General features: G+C 47.9%; 1 protein-coding gene across 1 annotated transcript in view; it reads left to right on the top strand.

Annotated features, from left to right (window-relative positions):
- Positions 1 to 415: 415 nt before the first annotated feature.
- The window catches only part of IGF2R (insulin like growth factor 2 receptor), a 110,021-nt gene continuing 83,634 nt past the window's right edge, over positions 416 to 26,802 (top strand). The window contains exons 1-2 of the mRNA XM_060029687.1: positions 416 to 748; positions 21,043 to 21,182. Coding sequence (XP_059885670.1) covers positions 600 to 748; positions 21,043 to 21,182 — 289 coding nt within the window. The 5' untranslated portion in view covers positions 416 to 599. The remainder of the gene's footprint in view (positions 749 to 21,042; positions 21,183 to 26,802) is intronic.

Below are 26,802 nucleotides of genomic sequence, written 5' to 3'. Positions count from 1 at the left end.
CTCTGCGATCTACTTCCGTAGGGCAAGAAAAGTGGGTTCCCATTCATCAAGGATCCGAAATAACAGGGCTGTGCGGTGGCATTTACGGCACCTTAAGCTAAGCCTTATTTTCCCCTCCCTAACGGTCGAGGGTGGGAAACGGTGACTCCAAGTTGGGAAGCACCTACATCGCGACCCAGAGCGCGCGCTGGGAGAAACTGAGGCGGTGGCCGGGTCCCCGCCGTGGCAGCATCCGGGACGCAGGCCTCGAGCCCGCACCTGCGCCCGCGAGGCCGCCGCGCCGCTTCCTGCCCGGCGCGTGCAACGCTCACGTGACCGGGCCTGGGCGGAGCCCGGCGGGCGGGGATCACCTGAACAAGCGAGTCATGTGAGCTGGGCGGGGGAGGGGGCGGTGCCGCCCGGCGGTCACGTGACCGGTTCCGGGGCCGCAGCTGAGTCCAGACAAGCCGCGCGCCTCTCGGTCTCCTGCTCTGCTCCAGCTCCTCGCGCTCCTCTCCGCCTCCGCCTCCGCCCTGGCGGCGCAGCCATGTCCCGAACGCGGCCCCCGGCAGCCGCGCGCCGCTAGCTCCGCTCCAGCCGCGCAGCCGGGGCCCGGCGCGATGGGGGCCGCTGCCGGCCGGAGCGCCCACCTGGGGCCCGCGCCCTCCGGCCGCCCGCCGCGCTCCCTGCTCCTGCTGCAGCTGCTGCTACTGGTCTGGGCCCCGGGGGCCGCGGGGACCCAGGGCGCCGAGTTCCCCGAGCTGTGCAGGTGGGTGGCCCGCCTGGGTGCAGGCTTCTGTCGCGGTGCCCCAGCGCGCGGCGGGCGGGGTGGGGGGCAGGGGCGCTCGGGGGAGGGGCCGGGGTCCCCGAGTCGCCTCTGGTCCGGGCTTGGGTCAGCCCGTCCCCGAGGGAAAGTTGCCCGCGTGGTGGCGGAGGATAAGAGACTGGGGGTCATGGGCGCGGGCGGGGGGCGCGGGGGGCGCGGGGGCTCCGGCGGCCCGGCGCTGGCTGGGGTCCGTCGCCGGACCACTTGTGGCTGTCACTAAGTCCGGGGCGGCTTTGTGTGCGAGCGGCCGGCCGCCGCCACCCGCCCGGGTGACACACTGCGGCCACCTCACGCCCAGCGCTTGCCCTCTCAGCGGCGTGCCTGCGAAAGTTGGAGGACGCAGGAACTGCCGCTCTGCATTGTTCCCACTCCACGTTTTCCTCAAAGTTCCACCAGCGGGGCTTTAGAGGGGGCCATTAGTGTGGAAAGACTCACCCGCACCAGTGGCCGTGGAGTTGGGGGGTTTTGGTTTCATTTGCTGATTGCTTTCCTCCATGTGGGTTTTCCATTTTTTCTATAAAGTAGCCTTTCTGCAGAAGGTGACTTTTTGGGTTTTTTTTTTTGGATCGGGGGAATGGAGGGTGGTCATCCAGTATTGGCTTTCAAGACTTCACCCTTCACTTCTCCGAGCCTAACTTCCTGTCTAGTTGTTCACATGATGTCATTGTCTCCGGGTGGATTATTCTAGTGGAGTCTTTTGCTCTGGGAACCATGATTGTATAATCGCACGTCCCAATGAGGGCTGTTAGTGTCCTGCCATGGCCGGGAGTCCTGGGGCTGGGGAACTGCCAATTCCGAGAATTTTCTAACCAACTTTCTCTGGACTGTTTAGGATGATGGAAAGTACAACTTTTATTTATTTTTTAAACTTTGGTTAAAAAAAAAGTATGAAAAGTTCTGAAAGATGAGTGAACAGTCAAGTTATCCCTGGTGTTAGCAAGTTACTTCGCAGAATGAAGTGAGGTTTAGCCCACTTTGAGCTGAATTTTGAGTTTGTGGTGCCGTTTATGGGGTTCATATTCTTCCCTGGCATCAGAGATGGTCCTATTACCCCTGAATTCAGAACTTGGAGAGTGAGGCCGAGCTCACAATCGAAACGGAAAGGCCCGTATTCTTTCTTTTCCCTTTTTTGGAAAGGGGTAGCGGGGCGGGAGGGAGAGTTTACAGCACATAAGTTAGTAGGCCAGTTAGCCGCCCTAAGATAGTAGTTACTCACGGAAGCCCCCGTTACAGAGAAAAAGGCCCTAGCTGACACAAGGTCAAGCTGCAACTGACCTTTAAAGGAGGAAGTTTTGGAGTAATGGCTGCTGTGACCAGACGCATCTGTGAGAAGTTAGCTCAGCTGGGCTCGTGGTGTTGAAGTCTTGGTGGTGTTAGCAAATTGGAATTGATTTCTTAATAGTTGAGGTTAAAGTTGGCCTCGAGGGCAGACCCCTACTCCGCGGCTGCTGCGGGGGCCCTCACTTCTGCGTTAGGGTGGTATTGTCCCAGCGCCTGGAACCTGGTTTATGATCCTCATCTCCAGGTGGACTTTGGCCTCTTGGTCCAGTAGGAAATGGCCGTTGTATCTTGAAATGCTTCGCCTCATGGTCACACGTGGGCATAACTTAGGAAATGCTCCATGGTGTTCTGAGGGGATATGCATTTAGCATGTGCCCTCTGAGGTCTCAGGAGAGCTTTCACGTTGGTTTAGGTCCTTTCTGCCAGCCTTCCTCAGGACCGCAGCCCCAGGCAGGTCACAGCTGGGCTTGTGCGCATTGCTTTCCCGTTACTGCTCTGTGGTTTCTCCTTGAGACTTCCCCATAGCTGTGTTTAAAAATCTACACTTCAAACTACCTACCTGCAAAGTGAATTCTTTCTATTTGTTCCTGTTTCAAATGGATTCCTTGGCTTAAATACTCATTAAGACTTGTTTCTTTTTTTTTTTTTTTTACCCTTGGGGAGGGGGTTTAAAAAAATTGGTTTTCGTGAATGAGGTAACACTGGCTAAAAGTTCCTTAACTCTAGCGCATATTTGAATGGGAACGTGGGCTGAACATCTTTTTAAATGCAGTTTGAAAAATTCTACCAAGTAGCCCCAAAGCCGGATGTTTTCAGCTGCCTTTTATTCCACCCCTGGGCGTCCACTTGTAAATAACTCCCCAGGTCTCACTGTGAAAAGCAGACTTCTGCTGTTACTGTTTGTGCAGCTTGTCGGTGGTAGCAGTCCCCATAGACACCGGGTCACGTTCCAAATGTTTGTAAATTGGTTGCTTGTAACGAGAAACATGTTTTTCCGTGGAAGACTCTCCTGTTCCTGGTGGTTTGGTGCCTGGCGCGGTTTCCAGATCCCCTCAGGCGCAGGTTTGGGGTGCCCGGATGCCACCCAGCATCAGCTAGAGCCCTGGCAGGCAGTTCTCGTGTCACTGGAAAAGGGATTTCGATTTCTGGGAAAACCACCTCTCCTCCCAAGCCCAGCTCTCTAGAACCTGAGAGGGTACTTTTCACCTGCAGTCCCTTAGGACCGACACGAGGGAGGTCTGGGCCTGCTTCAGGGTTGCCTGCAGGGCACCCGTGTGGCTCTGACCCCTCCTGGGGTGAGGGTGGTGGGCAGGGTGCTGTCCCCTTGCAGTTCGTTAATGGCGGGGATGAAGGCAACAGCGAAGCAACTGACTCAGCAGCAGCTTTCATATCTTTGTGTCTGTGGAGAGAGCTGGGCAGTGAAAAGCAGGCACGACAAAGGCAAGTTTCCCAAAGTGTATCTGCGCTCTCTGCACTTTTAGCGCTTGTTCGTTGGAGAGCCTCAGTTGTGTGTTTTTTAAGCTTCACAAGGATTGACGCACCAGGTGAGTCCTGTGCTGTGCAAAAAGTCGGTGATTCTTATCACTCACCTATTTCTCGGGAGGTGGTGTGTAGTAGAAAGAAAGCGCTTGAACCCAGAGGCCAGCGTGAGTGCCCGTGGGACTGGCACGCATGGAGGGCCTGGGGCCCGAAGGAGTGCTGTGCTGGTGAGGGATGTCCAAAGGTCGCTGGGGCAGGACCCACGAGAACAAGAGGTGAGGGGGGCAGAGGGCAGCCATGCAGAGTCACCAGAGTGACCAGAAGGCCCTCCACTTGTCCACAGCTTTACTCTTTACTGTGTGAGATACATTTTGTAAAAGGCCATCTTACATATGTAATCGGTTAGTTTCCACCCTTTATTTTGGTGTTAACGTTCTCAATGAGTGCAGTTCTAACAGTTTGTACTAGTTACAAAGTAACGCTTTGGGCTGGCTTGATTTAGTTAGTTAAGTACCTTAAAATTTATTCAGAACAAGTTTTCCCCCAATTGTTTGGGTATAAATGCTGGAAAGTTTTTGTTACATTGAGGACAAGAGAATAATGAAGCCAGCTGGGAGTTGAGGTTGGTTTAGTTGATGTTTCTAAGGAGATATTTTTTTTCCCTGTGATTTTTCTGAGGGAATAGTGCTTATATGCCTAATTTAGGCCACATGTTGAACCTGGACCACATCCATTTGTGTATGTTTCTTGCAACAATAAGTGTGTGTAGCCCAAGATTGTTAATTAGGGGTATGTTAGACCGCATGCTTTAATTCTTAGAACAGCGTCCTGACAGATTCCCAGGAAATGAATTCCTGATTGGGCTTCATGTCTTTTATCAGTGTTTCACGGAGGGATTTTTAAAAGATGGGGTTGAGTAAAATAATTTAGATGTCTCACCTTTATTTTGATCTTGGCCTATAAAACTGTAGTGTGCTGGGCAGAGAGAATTCATGAGGGTCGAAGAACTGGGACTGATGGTGGAAAGTAGCTTGTTCCTTTGCAGATACTGTTCTTTTTCTCCTTTTTCTTTTCTCTTTCCTTTTTATTGTCCCAGCCACGAGCCCTCTTGGTAGTGCCCCCGCTGGTCATGGAGGTGGAGGTAGCTGAGATCCGGTATACCTGTGGGTCCTTTGTATCTTCCTCATAGCTGGCTCATGACCAGTGAGGGACAGAGGCCTGAATTTATGCTAATGGTGTCTCCTCCCTTTTAATCCTGGCAGGGTGACACAGGATTCATTTATTCTCCAAGTATTCCTTAGGCATTTCTTAAGCAGAGGGGAAAACTGGGAAGGGCCAGAGCTGGAGTGGAGACACCACCAACTGAACAGATCCAGGAGACTGCTGGCTACGACTGCTCCCCCCCAGGGAGGCAGCAACAAACGTCCTTTTCCCTTTAGTTTTGCTAATTTTATTTTATTTATTAAAAAAAAATTTTTTTTGCAGTTTTTTAAATTAATTTTTTTATTTATTTATTTTTGGTTGCGTTGGGTCTCTGTTGCTGTGCGCTGGCTTTCTTTAGATTCGGGGAGCGGGGGCTGCTCTTTGTTGCAGTGCGCGGGCTTCTCATTGTGGTGGCTTCTTTTGTGGAGCACGGGCTCTAGGCGCGGGCTTCAGTAGTTGTGGCACGCGGGCTCTAGAGCGCAGGCTCAGTAGTTGTGGCACACGAGCTTAGTTGCTCCACGGCATGTAGGATCTTCCCGGACCAGGGCTCGAACCTGTGTCCCCTGCATTGGCAGGTGGATTATTAGCCACTGCGCCACCAGGGAAGCCCTGCAATTTTAAATAATGTGTAGTCTTAGTTTTGATTTTCTTTTTGACCCAAGACTCATCTACATGTTACTAGTTTTTGGCTATTATGAAACAAAGCTATTGTGCATATTTGTGTGTAAGATTTTGTGTGGACATACGCTTTTTTTTTTTTTTTTTGATACCTAGGAGTGGGATTGTTCAGTGAATGGGGAGTGAGTGAGTTGTCAAACTGACTTCCAAAGGGGTTGTCCATTTTGTATTCCCATCAGCAGTGTGGAAGTTCCAGTGTTTCTACATCCTTAACAACACTTGATCGTATCAGTCTTAATTTTAGTCATCCTAGTGCGTGTCTAGTGGTACCTCAGTGTGGCTTTAATTTTCATATCCCTGCTGACTCGTGGTGTTGGGCATCTTTTTCTGTATTTCTTGGGATGCCTAATGATGAACATCTCTCATGTGCTTATGGACCATTTGGATATCTTTTGTAGTGATTCTTTAAGAAAAATTGTTTTTGTTTTTCCCTCTCATCCCTTAACACACTTCTTTGGGGGGTCATTTTACTGTGTTTTAAGAGTTCTTTATATTATGGATCAAGTCCTTTCTCAGGTACGTATAATGTGTATTTTCTCCCAGTCTTTGGCTTGCTTTTTTATTTTCTTAATATATTCTTTGAAGAAAGGATAGTTCTTAATTTTGATGGACTTCAATTTATCTTTCTTTTTTTTTTAATTGTTTGTGCTTTGTGTAGCCTAAGAAATCTTTGCCTGTACCAGGGTTTCTCAACCTCAGCACATTTGACATTTGGCCTGGATAAATCTTTGTTGTGGGGCCCGTCCTTAGCATTGATAAGAGCACCCCTGGTCTCACCCATTAGATGCCAGGAACAACCCTTCCCCCCATTTGTGACAAACAATAATGTCCTCAGACATTTTAAATGACCCCAGGGGGTGGGGAGGAGGCAAAATTACCTGCAGTTGAGAACAACTGGTCTACTCTAAGGTCAAAAATATTCTCTCCTATGTTTGTTTCTGGAAGTTTTATAGTTTTAACTTTATGTTTAGCCCTGTGATCAATTTTGCTAGTTAATTTTTATGTGTGATGTGAGGAAAAGGTGAAATAGAAATAGATCCGTTTCTATTTCTTGATGTTTTATATAGGAGGCTTGCAGCTGTGTTTTTAAGTGAGCTTGGGCTATAATTTTCTTTGCTGTACTATTCTTGCCTGAATTTAGTATAAAGAATGTTTGCTTTGTGGAGAGAGCCACTTAGCTTTTAGTATTTTATATGCTGTGGAACAGTTTTTGTATAGGATGGACAATTTCTCTTCCTTAAATTTTGGTAGAACTCACTAGTAAAACTATCTGGGCCTGGTGCCTTTGTGGAGGTAGAATGTAGTGGAAGAGGAGTTTTGATTATGGTTTCCATTTCATCTACTTTGTTTATTAAGATTCTGTACTTTCTTTGAGCCCATTTTGATAATCTATTTCCTGAGGAAGTTGTCGTTTTAGTTATGTATTCACATATAAACATGTAGCATGTTACATATTTGCTTTTGGAAATACTTTTTGAATCTGTAGGTACCTTTTAAAAATTCCTGTTTTTTTTTCCCTTAACATATTTACTAAAGACTTTTCTACCCTTTTTTAGTCTTTTCAGAAGAACTAGCCTTTTAATTAGTTAATTTATAGTTGACTGCATCGGGTCTTCGTTGCTGTGCGCATGGGCTTTCTCTAGTTGCGGCGAGTGGGGGCCACTCGGTTGCGGTGTGCGGGCTTCTCATTGCGGTGGCTTCTCTTGTTGGGAAGCACGGGCTCTAGGTGCACAGGCTCAGTAGTTGTGCCTTGTGGGCTCAGTAGTTGTGGCTCACGGGCTCTAGAGTGCAGGCTCAGTAGTTATGGTGCACAGACTTAGTTGCTCCGTGGCAAGTGGGATCTTCCCGGGCCAGGGCTCAAACCTGTGTCCCCTGCATTGGCAGGTGGATGTTAACCACTGCACCACCAGGGAAGCCCATAGCATTTTTTTTTTTTTTTTTGGTTCACCATCTCTATCACCATTAAATCTTGATTTTATTAATTTCTGCTATTTCTAACTTCTACCTAATTTTTATTTTTTCTTTTTTTAAATTTGTTTAATTGAAGTATAGCTGATTTGCAATATTGTGTGAATTTCTGCTGTACAGCAAAGTGATTCAGCTATACATATATATTATTTTCCATTATGGTTTATTACAGGATATTGAATATAGTTTCCTGTGCCACACAGTAGGATCTTGTTGTTTATCCTCTTTTTTTCTAGTTCGAGTTGAAAGCTTAGATCTTTTAAATCAGTTTACATAACTGAGGGATGAATTTAAAGCTATGTGTTTCTTTGTCCTGAGTTCTATACTACTTAGGTTTTGATACATAGTTTTTTCATCCTTCAGTTCTAAATATTTCCTTCTTGTACCCAAAAGTTCTAACTATTTAAACTTCCTGGGCCCACTAATTTTTAAAAATCTTTTCTTTCCCCAGGTAAATGGACTCCCCACCCCCACCCCACCCCCGCACTGTGGGCAGTAAATGTGGTGAAACTGTGGCCTAGCACCTAGTCAAGTTAATAGTGTTCTGTGTGTTTGGAAAAAATGTTCTCTGCTTGGGTCAGAGTTTCATTAGTTGTACTGTTCAGCCGTTCTTTATCATAACTTACATTTTGTTCTGCTGGGTTTCTCTTTTATACTTTGTATCTGACTACCACTTTGGTCAGGGTTCCAGAAGAATGTCTCGTGTTCTGGCTCCCAGGCCAGCAATTCTCCTGTTGTTCATAAGCTCTTCAACTTTCCTGTTTTTTAAAAAAATTCCAACAAGGTTTAGAGTTGATATATATTCACAGCTGCCTGTTCTTCATGGATGCCACAGCTCTTCTCATCCCGTGGGAGATGCATTGTGAAGTCCTGCTCTGATTGCTCTATTAATTCTCTTTCCTTGGGCCCAGTTTCTTTGTTGGCATTTGTCATCTCATTTTCATGGTGTTGGTGCCCTCGTGACGACGGGTGCTTCTTGATCGTGCTCTTTGCAGTAAGCCTTCTCCGGGACATTTGTGGTCTCTTTTTGTGCAGCTGTGCAGGATCGAGCTGGGAGCAGTTGTTGGAGCTTGGCTGCAAGTTGCTGGGGGGAGACTGGGGGATGGGCAGGGCGTTCCTCTGGCTGGTGTGTCTGTGTGGCTGGTCTGAGGTGCTTTTCTGTCCCAAGTATCACGCCCAGCCTTGTTCCTGCTTGGAGACAGCTGCTGGATCTCTGTTGATTGCGGTCGGCAGGGTACAGTGAGGGCTGCCTGCAGGTGGAGTCGGGAGAGCCGGGTTCCTGTGCTGGTGTGGCAGATCACCTCTTTTCTCTGGATCTCCGTTTCCTCCTCAAGAGGGCCGAGAGTGGAGTTTTGGAAGTCAGCTGTCCAGCTTTTGAATGTGGACAGTTACCGATCTGCTGAGTTTTGGTTTCCTTCTGTGTCAAATCAGGGTGCTAATCGTGTTTTTAGGGTGGTGTGAGAACCAGAGTGCGTTTAAGTGCCTGGCCATCCTCAGTGTTCATAAACGGCGGTGGCGGCAGTGATTGCTTTATTTCTATAGGTTAAGAGTCTCTGCGTTAGGTCAGTGATATTTTTAGCTGGTTACTCTGAACCCCCGGCTTCTCCGTTAGTGCCTAGGGCTTTCTGCCTCAACCAGAGGGCGTTTCGTCTTTATCCATTCTAGCCATTGGCACTCCGTGTAAGAGTCCTTTTGAGAAAGAAACATCTCCATCATTTAAAAAAGCTTTAAAACCACTGGGCTGTGTGACTCTCAGGGTCCATTTTGCATCCAGAATTCTGTGGTTGCGAGGTATGTATCCTTCAGGATTCCTTTAGCTCTGAGTAGCAGAAAGCCCAACTCGAGTTCGCTTGCACAAGGAGGTGTAGGGTTGGGCTGGTGCCAGGTGCCATATGTCAGGCGGCCCCAGGCCCTTTCCTGCCGTTTTCTTGGCATCGCCCTCCTTCCTGTGGTGGCTGCATTAGTCCACCATCCAGGGGAGAAGAGAGAGCCTCCTTGTTTGTCTTTTGTAGGGGCCCTGGAGGCCCAGAGGACTAATGCACGGTGTCCGTGGTCAGAAGGGGCTCCCATCCCGGCTTCCCTGGAGGGGGTGGGTGCTGGGTTCTGGGGCGTTTGTTGTAGGTGGGGAGCGGGTGCAAGAATGCGGCCTGCGGGATGGATGTGAAAGCCCTTCGTCAGCTCCACTTTGCCGTACAACTTAAGGGCCAGCTGCTGCTGCTGGGGTTTTGAGGTGCCCGAAGCAGTGTGTCACATGCCTATTTCTGTCCTTATGGTAACCAGCACGGCGGGGGGGGCGGCCTGTGTGCAGGGTGGGGAGATCCCAGTCCCTCTAGTTTCTGGGAGCATGAAACTTGCCTTTCAGATCGACCAGAGACCTTCGCTGGCATTTTGCTGTTGCTTTTAGATCCTTTGGTGAACCTGCGGAGGGCAGCTTCCCCAGGGCTACAGAGCAGAGTCCTGCACGTGTCACTGCTCATTGGGGGCCAGGAGAGTTGCAGGAAATCAGAGGTTGTGAAAGTATCAATTCTAGTTTTGTTTCAGGATATGGAGGGGCCAGGGAAAGACGAAGGAATGTGGAAAGAGTGAAACGTGGCCTTTGCTGGTGGCAGCCTGGGAGGAGCTGTCTTTTATATCAGAGCCTTTGTGCTTTAATGCTGTAAATATCCTTCGCACATACGTGTGTGTGGTAATAAAACATGCGGAGCGCACACGGAGAGCTCATCCAGGGGTCGACAGCCCACTGGGTCTTGATCGTGTGTGACGTTAATTTGTTACCATCTGTGTGATTCTCTAGTTGAAAACCAGTTAGACATTTAAAAAACACTGTTCTGTACTGAAAGCCACTCCCCAGCACTCCTGGCCTCTCACCCCTGGCCTGCAAACAGAAACCCAAACCACCAGCTTGGACGTGCTGAAGGGGTGGCTTCCTAGAAGTGACAAGGGCGCGCCTCCACCGAGCCACCTTCTGTGTCCTCTGAGGCCCCTCCACCTGCTGTCTGCCGGAGGAGTGTTACCACAAAACAGAGTGAGAAGCCCACAAGGCTCTCTTTCTCTCTGCCTTTTGAGGGTGGATCCTTTGCAGGGGGCCGTGTGAGTTAGACACTTGGGTGGATGGGCTGAGTGAGGCAGGGGAGAGGGTCTGTGGGTGGAGCTGTTGCATGGAGGGTGCACTGTCCCGGGGTCTTGCTGTAGGCGGAGACCTGCGCGTCTAACAGGGGAAGGGTGTTCTAGGCAGAGGGACCCACGTAGCAGTGCTCCGGCGAGGATGCTGGCTGACGTGGCTGGAGCACCGTGAGCAAGGGAGAGGGTGGAAGGCAGGAATGTTTAGCAGAGGATTAGCTGGGGGCCAGGTCCCACAGGCCATCAAGATGACTCTGAAAAAGAACGTATGTGTACGTATAACTGAATCACTTTGCCGTCCAGCGGAAATTAACATTGTAAATCAACTAGACTTCAATAAAAAAATGAAAAAAAAAAGTACAACTCTGGCTTTTATTCTGAGGGAGGCGGGAGCCTGGGAGGATTTTGAGCACAGGAGTGACCTAGAGGGGAAGCTGGTATTTCTGATGGACCAGGTAGGAAGTTATAACAGATTGGACCAGGGTTGTGGTGACAAGTGGTCAGATTGTGGATACTTTGAAGGTGGAGCTGATAGGATTTGCCCATGATTGGGTATGGGATGTAAGGAAAGAAGGAGAAAGGCGGACTCTTAGGTTTTTGGTCTGAGCAATCGAAAGGATGGAGTTCCGTTTTCAGAGGTGGGCAGGGTTGTGGGGAAAGCAGGTTTAGGGACTGCCTGGAGGGATTGGGTGGAGGTTGTGACAGTGTTCGCAGGTCATTCAGGGAAAGTGCTTGGGGAGGGGTGGGGGGATATAGTAGTTCTTTTAGATGAACGCAGGAAGGTGACCGCTGACGTGGCACTGTGCTTCCGGTCCCCAGCTGGATGTTAGGGTTTCTGAGTTGTATGACCCCAGCATCTTGAAGGCAGAGTCTTCTCCTGTGACAACATCACTGGCCTTTGTGAAGAACTCCCCCCAGAGAGTGGCTTCATCAGTATCGCGAGCTAACCAGCTGAGCTGACTGCCCGGAAATTAGGAAGGCAGACTTCCTCTTGTACTGAGGGCTCTGAAGGAAGGGTACCAGATCTGGGAGGGTTTGGGGGACGTTGGTGATGGCGTACGAGGGGACCGAGCCTTAAGGTTTGATATCTTTGCTGTGGGCTGGGTTGACGTTAAAGGCAGTTGAATTCCGACATCCATATAATTAAGGAGGAGGCTTAGGCTGGAATTCAACCCTTCTATCTGCATTTGAGGAACAAGGTATGAGAGCATCTAGATTTTAAAAAGGTCCTCAGCGAGCAGGGTTTCGGGTTGAAATCCTGGCCTGCATCCTGGCACCATAGAGTTGATGGGAGGAAATACGGCAGGTGTAGCAGAGGCAGGACAGGCGGTCCTTCGTGGTAGATTTCTGTTGTGGAGTGCACGTGCCGATTCACCAAGAAGCCCAGCCTTGCAGTGCGGTGAAACCTCTTGAGGGAGAGTATGACCTATCCTTTTCCACAAGGTTCCGATTCATCGGACCTCTGTTCTGGTCCCAGCTGGTGGCTGCATGGTGCAGGCTTGGGTGCTCCCAAGTGCCTGTTCTGTCTTCTGAGACGTCCCAGGAGGTGGCTGGTGTGTGCGCGGATCTCTGTGTGTGTGAGCGCGTGTGTGTTCAGAGCCCCCGGTCTCTGTCTTGAGCTGCTCCTGGAGATGGCCCCCAAACAAGGGTCTGCCCCCCCTCCTTTCCGTCTCCTCTCCAGGGCCTGGCAGTGTCGTGTGACAGTCCTTTAGGATGGACTCAGCAAGGTAAGTCGGTGAACTCAGTTTTTAGGCAGTCTGAGTCCTGCTGTTGATCCAGGTGAGAGCTTAGATCGTAATAGTCTCGAAAGCTCCACGTTCCCAGTCTTGATTTTCCTCGCTGTGGCTGTGAGGTAGACAACTTTGTAGACTGGAAAGGTGGGGCTCACAGAGCTTAAGTGTGTCCCACAGGGCTGGTCAGGGCGAGGCAGGATTCAGGCCCAGGTGTGTGGGCTCCTTCCCCTGCTGCCCTGGCACCTTTCTGGGGGAGCTTGCCTCTAGTTCACGTGACCTCTCCCGGTCACTCACTCGCGATGCCGGTTTTAAAAGCGTCCCTGCCGACCCCCTGGTGCCTTGGGCCCTAACGCTGACTTAGAGCCTCGCCTCCAGCGGATCCCTCTCCAGACACTGGCTTCCTGCTCCCAGACCCTGCGTAACTACCAGGGAAAACCAGAGACTAAAGTCTGGCATTTCCTTGCTTTTTTTTTTTTGCTGGCTCCATATCTTTATCCACAGCTTTGTGGGTTTCTTAGAATAGGAAGTGAAGTACTTCCTATATAAGCGTTGGCCATGATGCTGTGTCAGACTCATGTGTCCCCCGGCCTTCAGATCAGGGTGCATATTTATTGTGTCAGATCAGATTTTTCTCTCTTAGTGTCAGCAGCAAAAAGTTATTGACAACAGTGGTTACATTATGCTCTTGACATTTCTGCTGCAAATGTCCGTTTTGGAAACCCTGCCTCTTTCCATGACCTCCTTTCCCTCTGCCATTTCCCACCACTCCCTCCCCTCTTCCTATTTTAGGAGACTGTTGCAGATTTTGAAGGTTGGTGGTCTGGAGGTATGAGCTGAGAAACTATCTGATGATGATAAGGGGCAGTAGTGAGCCAAATGTTTCCTGAATGTTCTGTTAGAGGACTTGGATGCAGGCCAGAAGCAGAGAAATCCTTTTTGATGTTCAGGTTGCAAAGACTTTGCATTCCCCTCATCCCCCAAATTTGGTATTCGCTGCTCACTCTAGATTCAGAAAAACATTCCCTTTAGCCAGTGACCATGCTATGTGAGTTTAGCTTGTATATCTTTTTTTTTTTTTAAAAGGAAGCCAAATTATAGATTCGTACATGCTTACTAATTTTGTTACTGATTACATCGTACCTCTATCCTGCTTTATGTATCAATGATTGTAGGCCGGTAATCAAGTGTTTAACAGCCACATGGCCATTACCATAACCCCAAGACTCATGGCGAGTGGGGGAACTAAGATTTCAAAAGAGTGTGGCCGTGTGGCCACATGTGAGTGAAGGACAGAATGAAGGTTCATGGAGCTGTTTTGGAGGGAAGGGACTCAGTTTTCTTTTTTAAAATACTTTAAAAACTTTAAAAAATTATTAGTATTTTTGGCCACACCACATGGCTTGTGGGATCTTAGTTCCCTGACCAGGGATCGAACCCACGCCCCCTGCAGTGGAGGCTTGGAGTCTTAACCACTGGACCACTGGGGGAAGTCCCAGGGACTCGGTTTTCTAAGATTTTTTTTTTTTTTTCTTTTCTTTAAGGGGTTGGGCATACCATACGTTTTATAGTGGGACTTTATATACTTCATTTTAGATGCTAGCTCTTTTAAAAATTTAGAAAGAACTGCAAATTATATTTGCAAGGTGTTGCAGTTTTGCAGGTATTCAGTGATGATAATATATGAAAACTTGAGAGGTGTCACATTAAGACACCAGTGTCACATAGTTGAGAATAATTGTCCAGTTGTAGCCTTCTGGCTTTTTTTTTTTTTTTTTTTTCGGTACGCGGGCCTCTCACTGTTGTGGCCTCTCCCGTTGCGGAGCACGGGCTCCGGACGCGCAGGCTCAGCGGCCATGGCTCACGGGCCCAGCCGCTCCGCGGTAAGTGGGATCTTTCCGGACCAGGGCACGAACCCGTGTCCCCTGCATCGGCAGGCGGACTCTCAACCACTGTGCCACCAGGGAAGCCTGGCTTTTTCTTTTGACTGCTCTCTTTTGGACAGACGTTTGCACCGCATTCAGTGGAGATGGCTTTGTGTTTCTCTTCACGACGCTTTCTGGTCTCTAGGCACTTGTGATGGCCAGTTAGATTTGCTTCTTCCTTGCTACCTCTAGCTTGGTCCCGTTTTGACCAGGTTGCGTTCTCAATGTGGCATTTGCCGAACAGGACCGGGAAAGTAGAAATGCCTTCCTGCCTCTGGGTTGGTTGACACAAGTATGCTACTTGTGTACTTCCTTCTAATTGGTGATCTGCCAACACCTTTCAGGATATTATGAAATGTAAACCAAATGAGGTTAAAATGGAACCTCTGTGCCACCGAATAGACGCAGACTGACTGCCATCGTCCAGGGTAGTTTCGGCAGAAGCGGTGGGATTACAGTCAGGGGCAGATGGTCTCAAGTTTTCTTTAACCAAGGGAACGACAGCCTGTGTGCTCACCTTATACAGTGAGATGAATTGTCCACCTCCAGGGCATATCTCAGCCACAGAATTCATTTTATTTTTGTATTTTTTAATATAATTAATGAATTTTGGCTGAGCTGGGTCTTTAGTTGGGGGATGTGGGCTTCTTAGTTGTGACATGCATGTGGGACCTAGTTCCCCGACCAGGGATCGAACCTGGGCCCCCTGCACTGGGAGCGTGGGCCACCAGGGAAGTCTCCAGAATTCACTTTAGAATCAGATGTTATCTCTTAAAGCCATTTGCCTTGTGTGCGACTTCTGTCCTCTCCCCTGCTCCCTGCTGGCTCGCTGGTTCGATCGCAGAATGCTTCCCAGTTACTGATGACGCTGTTGGACTGTTGGCTGAGGTTTTCGGAGGGCAGCTTTCTGCTGAGCTAAGGAGTCATTTTAAAGGAGGGTGTGCATCTGAGGCGGGGAAAACAATACAGATGTGTTCCTCCTTAGTGGAATCCTCAACCGGTCTGGATACAAAAGTGAGGTGAGGGCAGCCCATGGGGAGGAGGGGGCTGAGGGAATTGATATTCTTTCCATGGAAACCAGTTGGGTGTGGGAAATAGGTTGCTGAAGGCAGTGCCTCTGGTGTGTGGCAATTCAGACTGTGCAAAAGAGGAAGCAGAACTGGACGGGATGGGGGGGAAATAGTAGCAGAAGTTGAAAACTTAGGCAAGAACTTGAGCTCAGAAAAGTGTCTCATCTGTTGATCAGTTTCACATAGGGTAGCCTGGATCTTCACAAAGGTCACAGCCTCTCTCTTCTCTTGTTGTGGAGCATGGGCTATAGACACACAGGCATCAGTAGTTGCAGCTCGTTGGCTCAGTAGTTGTGGCTCGCGGGCTCTAGAGCGCAGGCTCAGTAGTTGTGGTGCACGGGCTTAGTTGCTCCACGTCATGTGGGATCTTCCTGGATCAGGGCTCGAACCCATGTCCCCTGTATTGACAGGCGGATTCTTAACCACTGTGCCACCAGAGAAGCCCCTGGATCTGCCATTTTAGGGGCATCTATTGTGACAAGATTTAAATTGTAAAGTTTCCTGGAATGGTTTGCCAGCTTCAGTGTTATAATTGAAAGTAAATATTTCTGAAAAGTTAAAAAAAAAAAAACCGTAAAAAAATTGTAAGTAAATGAGGCAGTTTACCTTAGTGTAAGCGCTGGCCCGTGGGGCCGAGACAGGCCTGGCATAAGCCTGGCCTTGTCATTTCATACTTGGGTGATGTTGGGCAAGGAGCTTCAAGTCTCTGAGCCTTGGAGTCTCTGGCTCTGAAGCAGAGGAGTTCGGGAGAGTTGATTAATGGCGTGAGGTGCTTGGGTGGCTTGCTGGGTGGCCGTCAGCACCTGTGGTTGAGAGTTTGCTGTGACGCGTTCTTAGTTCACTGACCGGCTTCCTTCCCAACCTGCCAGCATATATTGATTCTGTCCATATATATGTCCATATGTCATTCTGGGGCAGAGGACACTCCTGTCCAGAGCCACGGGGCAGTTGGGGATGCCAGACACCTAAGAAGATCTAGTGATGGGTGGTGGGAAATGCCAGGAGGGCTGGCATCAGAGCTAAGGATGCAGCAGGGACTAGCCCACGTGGTCTGGGGGGTATTGCATGCGTACCCGTGTGTCTAATCGTCAGGTTTGCTTTGAAATGAATTTGGAGTTTTTAAGAGGGCGAGGGGGACATTGGCTAGCAGCATGTTGTACTCTGGAAAATGAGGTAAGGATGGCAAGGATTTTGCTTGCTTTTGCTGATTTTCGAAGCCAGGGTTCTAACACAGGTGGTTTTGTGTCCGGAGGAACATTTCTAACCGGGATTAGGCTGCCTCCTCAGAGGATATGAACTGAATTTTGCAAGACTTGGAAGTGGGTGGGGCTTCTGGGTGATGCTCCCCGGGGACCACCCGCTTCCTCCGGCCTTCGTGGTTCTTCTGCGCCACCTCTTTGCATCCCTGTTTCTCAGAGATGAGATGGAGGACGGCATAGAACCATGGTGTCTTTTAGAAGAAGACTTGACCTGATATGAGTGTCAGAGTTTCATGAAAATGCCCACTGGGCTTTCATACCTATCCTGCCGCAGGAGATGCTTGTAGCGCAGATGTATTTAAAACGTGTGTGTGTGTGTGTGTGTGTGTGTGTGTGTGTGTGTGTGTGTGTGTGTCCGAACGAAGACTACATTTCCACACAACTTGCAGGTATTTTATTCCACCGTTTGTTTTCTGCTAAAAGTTTAAAATTTTAATATTACAGCTTAGTTTTCTCTTTGGTCTAATATGTTGGTCTCATTTTTTTCCTGTTAGTTTTTTTTTCCTCTTTATTTGTGTAAGTCCAAGTAGCTTAGTTTAGAATGTAGACTTCCCTGGGAATCTCAGCTGAACAGTCTCAGTTGCTTGGCTCTTAAATAAATCATACTGTTGGGTTTCCTCATTTTGGCTGTACATGTTCACTTTATCGCAGAGAATTTTCTAGTGGAAAACTTTTGGACAAAAGATTATTATTCATTAAATGTATCATGAAATGTTATTTAGTCTATGAACTTTTATTTCTGAAGCCATTCTCTGGTTCTAGAATATGATCATGGTGCTTTAAAACTTTAGCATAAATTTAAAGAATGGTTTCAGCCTAGGCCATTCTGGTCATGTGGCCTTCAATCTGGCCAGGAGTGTAGGATCATCTAGTTCCAAACATGTAATTTTCTTAAAAAGTGCTATCAGATATTTCTGTGATTTTCAAGTTTAATGAAGTCATCTTTAAAAAATATTTCCTCCTAGTGAAAGCTTATCTAGATGATACTTGAATCTAACTGGGGGCATAGCGGGATACACTGTAGTTTTGGGAGTATGCTCCGTGAGTTTTCAGATCGATGATTTCAACGGAGTGATTATCCCTGAGCTCCTGTTGATACAAGGCACTGGGCATGTGTATCTGTTTTAAAGCAAAACGCGTCCATTGGAATCCAAGCGTTTCAAGCCCTGACAGCCTGCAGATGCCCTTTCTCCAGTTTTAAGGGAGATGACTAAGGACTCTTTGCCCAGGTGCTGCAGTTTGGATTTGTGAGTTGCTGCCCTGTGGTGCGTGGTTAAATGAAAGTCCTGAAGAAACCCAGCACTCACGTACTTTCACAGGGTCCTCACCCCTTAATCTGATAACCGCTTATCATTTTTTTTTTTTTTTTTTGCAGTACGTGGGCCTCTCACTGTTGCGGCCTCTCCTGTTGCGGAGCACAGGCTCCGGACACGCAGGCTCAGCGGCCATGGCTCACGGGTCCAGCTGCTCCGCAGCATGTGGGATCTTCCCGGACCGGGGCACGAACCCGTGTCCCCTGCATCGGCAGGCAGACTCTCAACCACTGCGCCACCAGGGAGGCCCACCGCTTATCATTTTGATAAATCTTGACAGAAAGCAAATATGATGAGATACAAATAGAGAAAAGAAATATAGTTGGCTAGAGCAACGTCTTTCTTTCTAGGAACGCTGCTTTCCAGATAATCAGGACAACATCCCGCATTTTACTCTTTTCCATCTCTTTTCTGCTCCACAAACACAGGCACTTTCCATCTAGCTTACTTAACTATCACCTCTGCAAAAACAGCAGTGGGTTTCTGTTTTAAGAAAAGCGTAGCATTTTCAGTAACCACATGGATGTCTTTGGAGTTGATTCCTACCCATTCAGTCATTCTCAAATACCTTCACACACCTCTCATGTTCTTAGGATTCTGGAACACTTTAATGATGCCATTGCTTTAAATTTGGCTTTAAATCTGATGTCTGCTATCCTGGAAAAACTTAGGGGTCCTGAGTAAGAGATTCACGATTTTCCTTAATTAACTATAATTAATAGAAAAGTTTACTAATACTCTGCACATGAAAACCCTAGCTTAAATTTTTAAGGAAAGATCCGCAGAGTGGGTCTTTGAGTGGCCTTTCTTTGCTTCAAGTACAAAATCAAAACTGCTTCTTTTAATCTGTGTGACCAGGTGTCCCCATCTCCTGGGCGTCATCTTCTCCTGGTCTCTCTATCCACCTTGCTCCAGCCACAGGGCCTTCCTTTCTTTTCCATCCACATGCTGAGTTTATTCCTGCCTCAGGACCTCAAAAGGGCTAGTAAGTCTGCCCACCACGTCTCCCCCTGGGTTGCTCTTTGTCATTCAAGCCCCAGGGTGAGTATGATCTCGAAAGACTTCCCCAACGACATTAAGTAACTACTCGGTCATTTCCTATCCCATTCTGCTATTTTGTTTTCGTAAAAGCATGCTGGTGTTAGGAGATGGACTTTTCCTGTGTATTTCTTTACCTGTTTATTTTCTGTCCTCCCCTGGAATATACACTCCAGGAGGGCAGGGGTTTTTTGGTCTGATTGTTGTTTGATCATCGCTGTACTCCTCACTAAGTACTTAAGAAAATATCTTGTGAAGCGAAATGAATGAGGGTTAGTGTAGGTCAAAAGAAACAGGCCTTGATGGCTGATTTTCTCGTGCCTGGTATTATTTGGGTCATTTTCTCGGGCCATGTAACTCTCCTGACTCTGGGAGGTATCTCTAAGGTGTTACCGATGAAGAAGCTGCGTTCAGTGGTAACTGCTTTTGAGCCCAGCTGGGCCCTCACCAAAGCAGCCCAGCCTGTTTTTCAGGTTTCTTGCACTTCAGAGGCTGTCAGAACTCCCAGGGGAGCATTCTGCAGCCCTGCCTGCGTGCTGACTGTGCCCAGGTCCTTGGCTTCCTAGCAGGTGGAATTGATGGGTCCCCAGACCTGGGTTCAGGAGAATGCTTGGCTCCTTGCCTGCCAGTAACCTTGGGTTAGGGCTCCTCCATTGCTGGGCGGGGCTCTGGGGAGGCGGGCTCTGGTCAGGGAGGGGTGTGTTGCCTGGTGTTTTGTCTCCGCTGTGGTAAGTGGACTCCTGGGGGAGTGCATTCTCTCCTCCAGCTGGTACTGCTTTGGATACTCCTGACACACACACAGGCTCTTAGGGTTTAGCACCCTCAGGGTCTCACACCCAGGCCCTCCACAATTCCAGGATAGGCCTAGCCGAAGCAAGTCTGATTTGATTTATCTTCCGTTCAACAATACTGTTGCATGAATGTATCCTTGCGTTTTGCGGGGAACTTTTTATTTTCTTTCCTCATTTCCTGTCTACCCTTGCTGAGGAAGTTTTACAAAATGGACACAACATTTTCCCTGGGAAGAGTGGAGAATTGAGAATAATTTTTATCACAGGACTGACAGAGCATTATCGTTGACCCTTGCACAGTGTGGGTGTTAGGAGTGCCACTCCCCTACCCTGCCCACCCCCGTCGAAAATTCGCATATAACTTTACAGTTCGCCCTCTGTATCCGCAGTTTGCTTCTGTGGATTCAGCCAATCGTGGATCATGTAGTTCGGTATATGGCAGTACAGTACTTAGGGGAAAAATACACATATTAAGTGGACCCATGCAGTTCAAACCCATGTTGTTCAAGGGTCAGCTGTGTTTTGTCCCAAGTGTGCATTTTGGTTCATAGGCAGTTTGCTCAATATCTACTTTGCCAGAGATTTGAACAGACAGCAAGTTTTTTTTTTTTTGCGGTACGCAGGCCTCTCGCTGCTGTGGCCTCTCCCGCCGCGGAGCACAGGCTCCGGACGCGCAGGCTCAGCGGCCATGGCTCACGGGCCCAGCCGCTCCGCGGCACGTGGGATCTTCCCGGACCGGGGCACGAACCCGTGTCCCCTGCATCGGCAGGCGGATTCTCAACCACTGCGCCACCAGGGAAGCCCCAGACAGCAAGTTTTAATGCATGTAAAATGCTGGATAACATTGAATCAACCTAAAGTAAATTTTGTCTGATTTTGGATCAGTTGCCTCATGGCACAGCTTCACCTTGTCAGTTCAGATCTGAACTGTAGCTGTAAAAAGTGAAACCAGAGCTAGAACTGTCTCTTATGCCATAACTAGTTTTTAACTAAGATGAAGTTAAAAACAATCATCTGGCTTTTCAGCATTCCAGTGTGATTGGAAAGGTCACTATCTTAAAATTCAACATGATTCTCGAGGAATGACTTAGACATCTGAGCTGCTATTCTTAAATTAATGGTAGAATTTTAAGTATTTCAATGTTCATGGAGTCTTGAGGCTGCTTCAGGGTGGATTGAACCAGAGTGAGGTGGTATTTAGCGGTTTCTGCCCTGGCTTCTATTCAACTTAACATAGTTTGACTTTAGTATTTTTGGCTAATGAAAGTGTATCTTCTGGGTTATGGTAATCTTAAGCAACTGTGGCTTGAAAATGAAACTAGAGAGAAGTTTAATTATTGGCAGATCAGTGAGAGTGACAAATTGCTTTTCTTCCTTTCTAGTTATACATGGGAAGCTGTTGATACCAGAAATAACATGCTTTATAAAATCAACATCTGTGGAAATGTGAATATTGCCCAGTGTGGAACATCAAGTGCTGTTTGTATGCACGACTTGAAGACAAAGAGCTTTCGTTCCGTGGGTAAGTAAAACTACCCTTAAATTACTGGATGTTCAGGAGCCCAATTTTGCAAAAATGACTCTATGTATATACAGCTGTCTATACAATTACATATGCTTATGTACATAATATACATTTTATGCTGTATAGGAGTTAAAAGTGGTAACAATTTAAACGTCCAATTTGAGACCAGATTAGGTTACTCCCATCTAGCGGATACTATGCAATCATTGTGAAGAATTACGCACGTTTGTGTTTATTGATATAGAAGGATGTTTTCTCCATGGATCTGCCTCCTCATGTTTTTCTTAAACCCTGTCCTTACTTTTCTCCCTGTTTCACCTCATTTCCTCTAGTACCTAGATCCCTTCCCCCTTGTATCTTTCCGCCTTCTTCTGTGGTGGTTTGAGTCTCAGGCAGTCTGTATTCACATGGGGTCAAAGACGGTCACTGGTTTTGGGCTTACACTAAAAACTAAATAGTCCTAAGGACTGCCCATCCCAGAGGAAAAAGCACAAACCTTTCTCTCCTAGGTAGGGCTCATTTCATTTCCCCCAAAGCCCTCTTTTTTTGGTCAGTATCCCTTTCCTTTGGCAGGGTAATCCAAGTGCTTGACAGCCCTACCAAGTTACATGGAGTGGGAAAGGGGCAGATGCCTAAAGAGACGTAGGGCAGACATAAAGGCAGCCAGTGCCATCCTTGGATGTGATGTCATGGATGTCGGTGGGTGGTGACCTTTTGACCAAGGTGTTCTCAATGGTGAGGTCTGATGGTGAGGGTCAGTCATGAAGTGGAGACAGCGTGTGACCGGGGACAGTGCAGCAGTGAGAAGAGGGAACTCGGTAGGTTTTTGGAGTTGGGAGGGGCAGCTTACTTTGGTAGCTCCATCTCTGATCTTGAATGGAAATTCCTAAGCACAGTTCAAAAGGGCTTTTTAGAAAGTAATGGTTTAGAGTAAGAAGAGCGAGGTCTGGGAGGTCTCCTGGTCAGGTCCAGCGTGTGTTTGATTTCCCTCTCTTCCAGCACGGAGACGGTTTAGATTGAAAACACTGGTAAGAGGGATTTGAGGCCCTGGGTAGAGATCTGAGAAAGCACCAGGTTGTTCTGAATTCTTGGACCAAATTTTATTACTTTGTGATATACTTAAAAAACTTGGAAATGAGATCACCAGTTTCCTGGTTGGGATCTTCTGACCATTCAGAGAGAGAGGCCACAAGTGGGCCTGTTGGCCAGTGTTACTTAGGTTTTCAGAAAGAGGAAAAGTAGTTTTCCTCTTGACTTTATTATAATACTTGGCTATAGCATTTTTGGCTAATGAAAGTGTGTCTTCTAGTTTGTGGTAGTGCAGTATAGTGTAATGTAACGTAGATGTATACCAGATGCACACAAGTCACTAGGAGAGTGATTTGTGAGGTTGGCACAAAATTTGAGAATGACCAAGTCAGGTCGGCTTTGAAAGCCAGGCAGGAGAGTTGATATTTTCTGGGGTAGGTAGTGGATCTGTTATAGGTTCTTTGTGATGATAATGGGGGAGGTAATCTGATAGAATGTGTTTTTAGAAAGCTGGGCCTGATGGACTAGGAAAGGTTGGTTAAAAGGGAGAGTTAAAAAGATGAATTGTTACTAGTTGATGATGATATAAACCAGCTGTTTCTAATCTCATTTTACCCCCAGACACACATGACATACTTTTCCTAGGGCCTCAAACTCCCTGAGGGAGAGAATGGTATGCTAGATGATGTGTACTTTCAGCACTAGTGGTTATTACCCTGTCCTTCAACTCGGGAAAGCACACTACTATGAACGAATGAGAGGGACATTAACATTATCACAGATAATCTTGAATCTGATCTAATTTTGCTAATTTGTGTTGTACGGTAGAAATAACCAAATTTGTTATTGTAAATTTAGTTTTATAACTAAATAATAACGAAATTTGGTATGCACTTACATGCCAGGTGTTACGTTTTTAAGTAGACTATCTCATTTAATTCATTCAACAACTTTTGCAGTAGATGATCTCATTTCCCTCATTTTATAAATGAAGAAACTGAAGCATTAAATGGATAAGCAGCTTGCCAGAGGTTGCATGCTTATGGATTTGAATGCTGGCAGGCCAGCTGCAGAGCCTGTCGATTTATTCAGGGTTCTTGTTCTGCTAGTCACAGGGTCACATCAGACAGTTGTAGAGCTAATATGGGAACTACGGTGGGTAACCTGAACTCCTGGCTCTTAGAGGACAGCTGGAAACTAACATGAACTTCCTAGAAAGGAAAAAAAATGTGAATTTTGAAAATAGCCACAAAAACTGGAGCAGATCAGAGGAACAGAAGAGTTAGTTTAACAATAGATCCAAATACATACGAGAACTTAACGGATAACCTAAAATTTGTATGTAATTAAGCTGTTTATCTGTTAGGAAACAACGTTAGACCTCTCCTTCATATTGTGTAACAGAAATTATGGATTAGTTAAAATTAAAAGTAAAAAGACAGTAGAACATTGGGAAAAACCTAGTAACATAGAAACTTAATCTGGAGGAGGTAGGAATTTCTCTTAATAAATGGTAAGAAAACCCAGTAGAAAAACGGCAAAGTCTAAGAACAGGCAATTCACAAAAGAAGAAATCCAGATGGTCAATTCAGCTTCATTAGTAAGCCAGGCGTAAATGCAAATCAAAGCAATAATGAAATCTAGTTTTCCTTCAGTCACATTGGCAGAAGTTTAAATGGTTGAATCATGGACTACTGGCAAGGAGCCTAGAAGCGGGCACATTCGTACATTGCTATAGGAAGATGGTTGTCTGTAACCCTCTGGGAAGATCGTTGTTGATGTGAGTTTTATAGTGCCCGCAAGGGCAGTTTTTGTACTTAGAAACAAATATTAAGACCTCAGTTTTGGTTTAAATAATATTACAATTTTTGATAAAAATCCTGTGTTAGTTCTTCCTTAGGCCAAGGATATTATATTGTTACATGTATAAATCTAACAGAGTTTAGCAGTCATTTATATGGGGTCTGTGAACAACCATTTGGTTCCATTTACAACCGAGTTGAATCATCTTCACATTTTAAAGTGATTTATACATTTTATATATTTGATTTCTCTTTAAAGTACTTCAGATGTCTGATCTGACAGTAAAAACTTAAGGACTAATAATAATTCTTAAAAATTTAATAGTTTAAATGTGGAAATATGATAAACCTGAAGTTCTCTTAGTTGTTCAAATACTGTCACAATTCTAAATCAATTGCTTAGTTATAACCTTTGAATTAGTTATAAAATTAGACATTGCAAGTATGTAAAAATACTGAATATGTTCACATTCCTCCTAAAATCCTAAATATTAATACCATGGTTTTCATTTAATTAATCTTTCTGAGGGTTAAAAACTAGGTGTCCACTTCGTGAAGGCTGTTACCAGCCCATTTTAACCGAGGTAGCAGACCCACTAAGGAAGGATGTTACGTGAGGTTACTCACCACCAAAGCCTGGGATGCTGCCTGGCTTTTTTATAGGTGACCTGGGTGTAGGATAGAGTGAATTCAATTGTAGTTGCTGGTCATGTGACTTCATTTACTCTTAAGGAGCCTGACCCTTGACTTCAGGTGATACTTACTGTCTGATTCTTGTGTGCACTCACAGAAATCTACAACAGCTATCCAGGTTGATCGCTAGATTCAATTTTGTGTCTCTATTAACATGTGAAAATACCTTTTCCTCTTGTATCTTTAACTTTCTAAAATTATATAATTCTATTGGATATTTAAGGTGATATCTGGTTGATTTTTAGGTATAACTCATGTTTTCATCTCATTTATAGTCTCTCCTGGTTGTCTGGCATTGTCCATCAAATTTAAAAACTTAGATTCCTGTAATGTACTTTTGTAATCTTACCAACAATGGAGGAATTAATACTGTACATAGATTTTTGTACAAAAAAATTACTTGGAGCATTGGTAATGGTGGCAAATATGCTGAAACAGCCTAACTATGGGGATAGTTCAATAAATTTTAGTGTACTTTATTGATTTACTTGGTTAAATCACACCATGACAGATATATGTATATATAAATATTTTTAAAACAGCCAACGCTTAATATTCATTTATTTATTTGTAACAAATATTTGAATCAGTCACCAAAACAGACAAAAATCCCTTTTCTCATGGAGCTTACATTCTAGTGGAGTGGGAGACAGACAAGAACAAACAATGGCTCAGTGGTATATCAGACTGTGATGAATGCTGTAAAAAAGAAAAGGAAGGAGTGTCAGGAGTGCTGGGGGTCTCAGGAGTGTGTGTTCAGGAATATTCAGTGGGGTAAGTGTCGCTGAGAAAGTGACATTTGAGCAAAAGACTTGAAGCCGAAAAGCCGTGGGTCACGTGGCTCTGGGGGAACAGCCAGTGCAGGGGACAAGGGGGGGGGAGTGTCTGGTAGAAGCGAGAGTAGAAATCTCAGAGTGTTCATATAAAGAGGAGCGGAAAAGTGAGGCAGTATAGCTGTAGGGGAAAGTTGGACAGAGGGGACTCTTAATTTGGTGAAATAACACGTGAACAGCACACGTCGAAAGACACGGTACAATAGAGAAGGGAGAGTGGACAGCGAGGGAGGCCTTCCTTGCTGGAGCACGTCGGAGACTAGCACGGAGAGGGCTGGCGGCCTGGCTGGCAGGCTCTGAGCGAGGTGCTGAGGAGGCCCGGCGGCCGCGAGCTGGGCCCCGAGGCAGCAGGGGGAGGCGCGATTGCCAGGCCCGGCAGCCTCAGCGAGGCCGGGTTGCGAGCTCGGCTGGGCTCGGCCGCGGACGGCGAGGGTGGCAGGCGAGGCCTGGCAGGCCCGGAGCGCGGCCTGGTCGGGCGGGCTCTGGTGAGCGCGGCCTGGCGCGCAGGGTCTGCAGGACCCGGCGCGGCCTGGCTGGCAGCGCGTGGCCGGGGCTGGCGGGCGCGGGCGAGCGCGGCCGGGCGGGCCTGGCGCGCAGGGTCGGGAGGACCCGGCGCGGCCTGGGCTGCGGAGCGTGGCCGGGTCTGGCGGGTGCGGGCGAGCGTGGCCTGGCGGGCGCCCTGGCGCGCAGGGTCGGGAGGACCTCCCGGGGCCTGGCCGGTGGCGCGTGGCCGGGTCTGGCGGGTCCGGGTGAGCGTGGCCTGGTCTGGCGGGCCCGGGCGAGCGCGGCCTGGAGGGCCCGGCCTGGAGAGCGCTGTCTGGAGGGCCCAGCGCGTGGTCTGGCGGACCCGGCGCGGTCTGGTGGCCCCGGCCTGGAGACCGCGGTCGGGCGGACCCGCCACGGCCTGGCGGGCTCGGCAAGTGCGGTTTGGTCTGGCGGGCCCAGGTGAGCGCGGCCCGGTCTGGGGGGCCCGGCCTGGAGGCCGCGGTCGGGCGGGTCTGGCGGGCCCGGGGTGCGTGGCCTGGTCTGGAGGACCCGGCCTGGAGAGCGCGGCCTGGAGGACCCGGCGCGGTCTAGTCTGGTGGGGCCTCGCCAGTGCGGTCTGGTCTGGTGGGCCCGGGCGAGCTCGGCCTGGTCTGGCGGACCCGGCCTGGAGAGCGCGGTCTGGACGACCCGGCGCGGCCTGGCGGGCCCTGGTGAGCGCGGCCTGGCGGGCCCGGGGCGCAGGGTCTGAAGGACCCGGCGCGGCCTGGCCTGGAG

Source organism: Delphinus delphis, chromosome 14 (assembly GCF_949987515.2).
Source record: "Delphinus delphis chromosome 14, mDelDel1.2, whole genome shotgun sequence".
Taxonomy (NCBI): domain Eukaryota; kingdom Metazoa; phylum Chordata; class Mammalia; order Artiodactyla; family Delphinidae; genus Delphinus; species Delphinus delphis.
The sequence above is the reverse complement of the archived record's forward strand: the minus strand, read 5'-3'. Positions and strand labels throughout refer to the sequence as shown.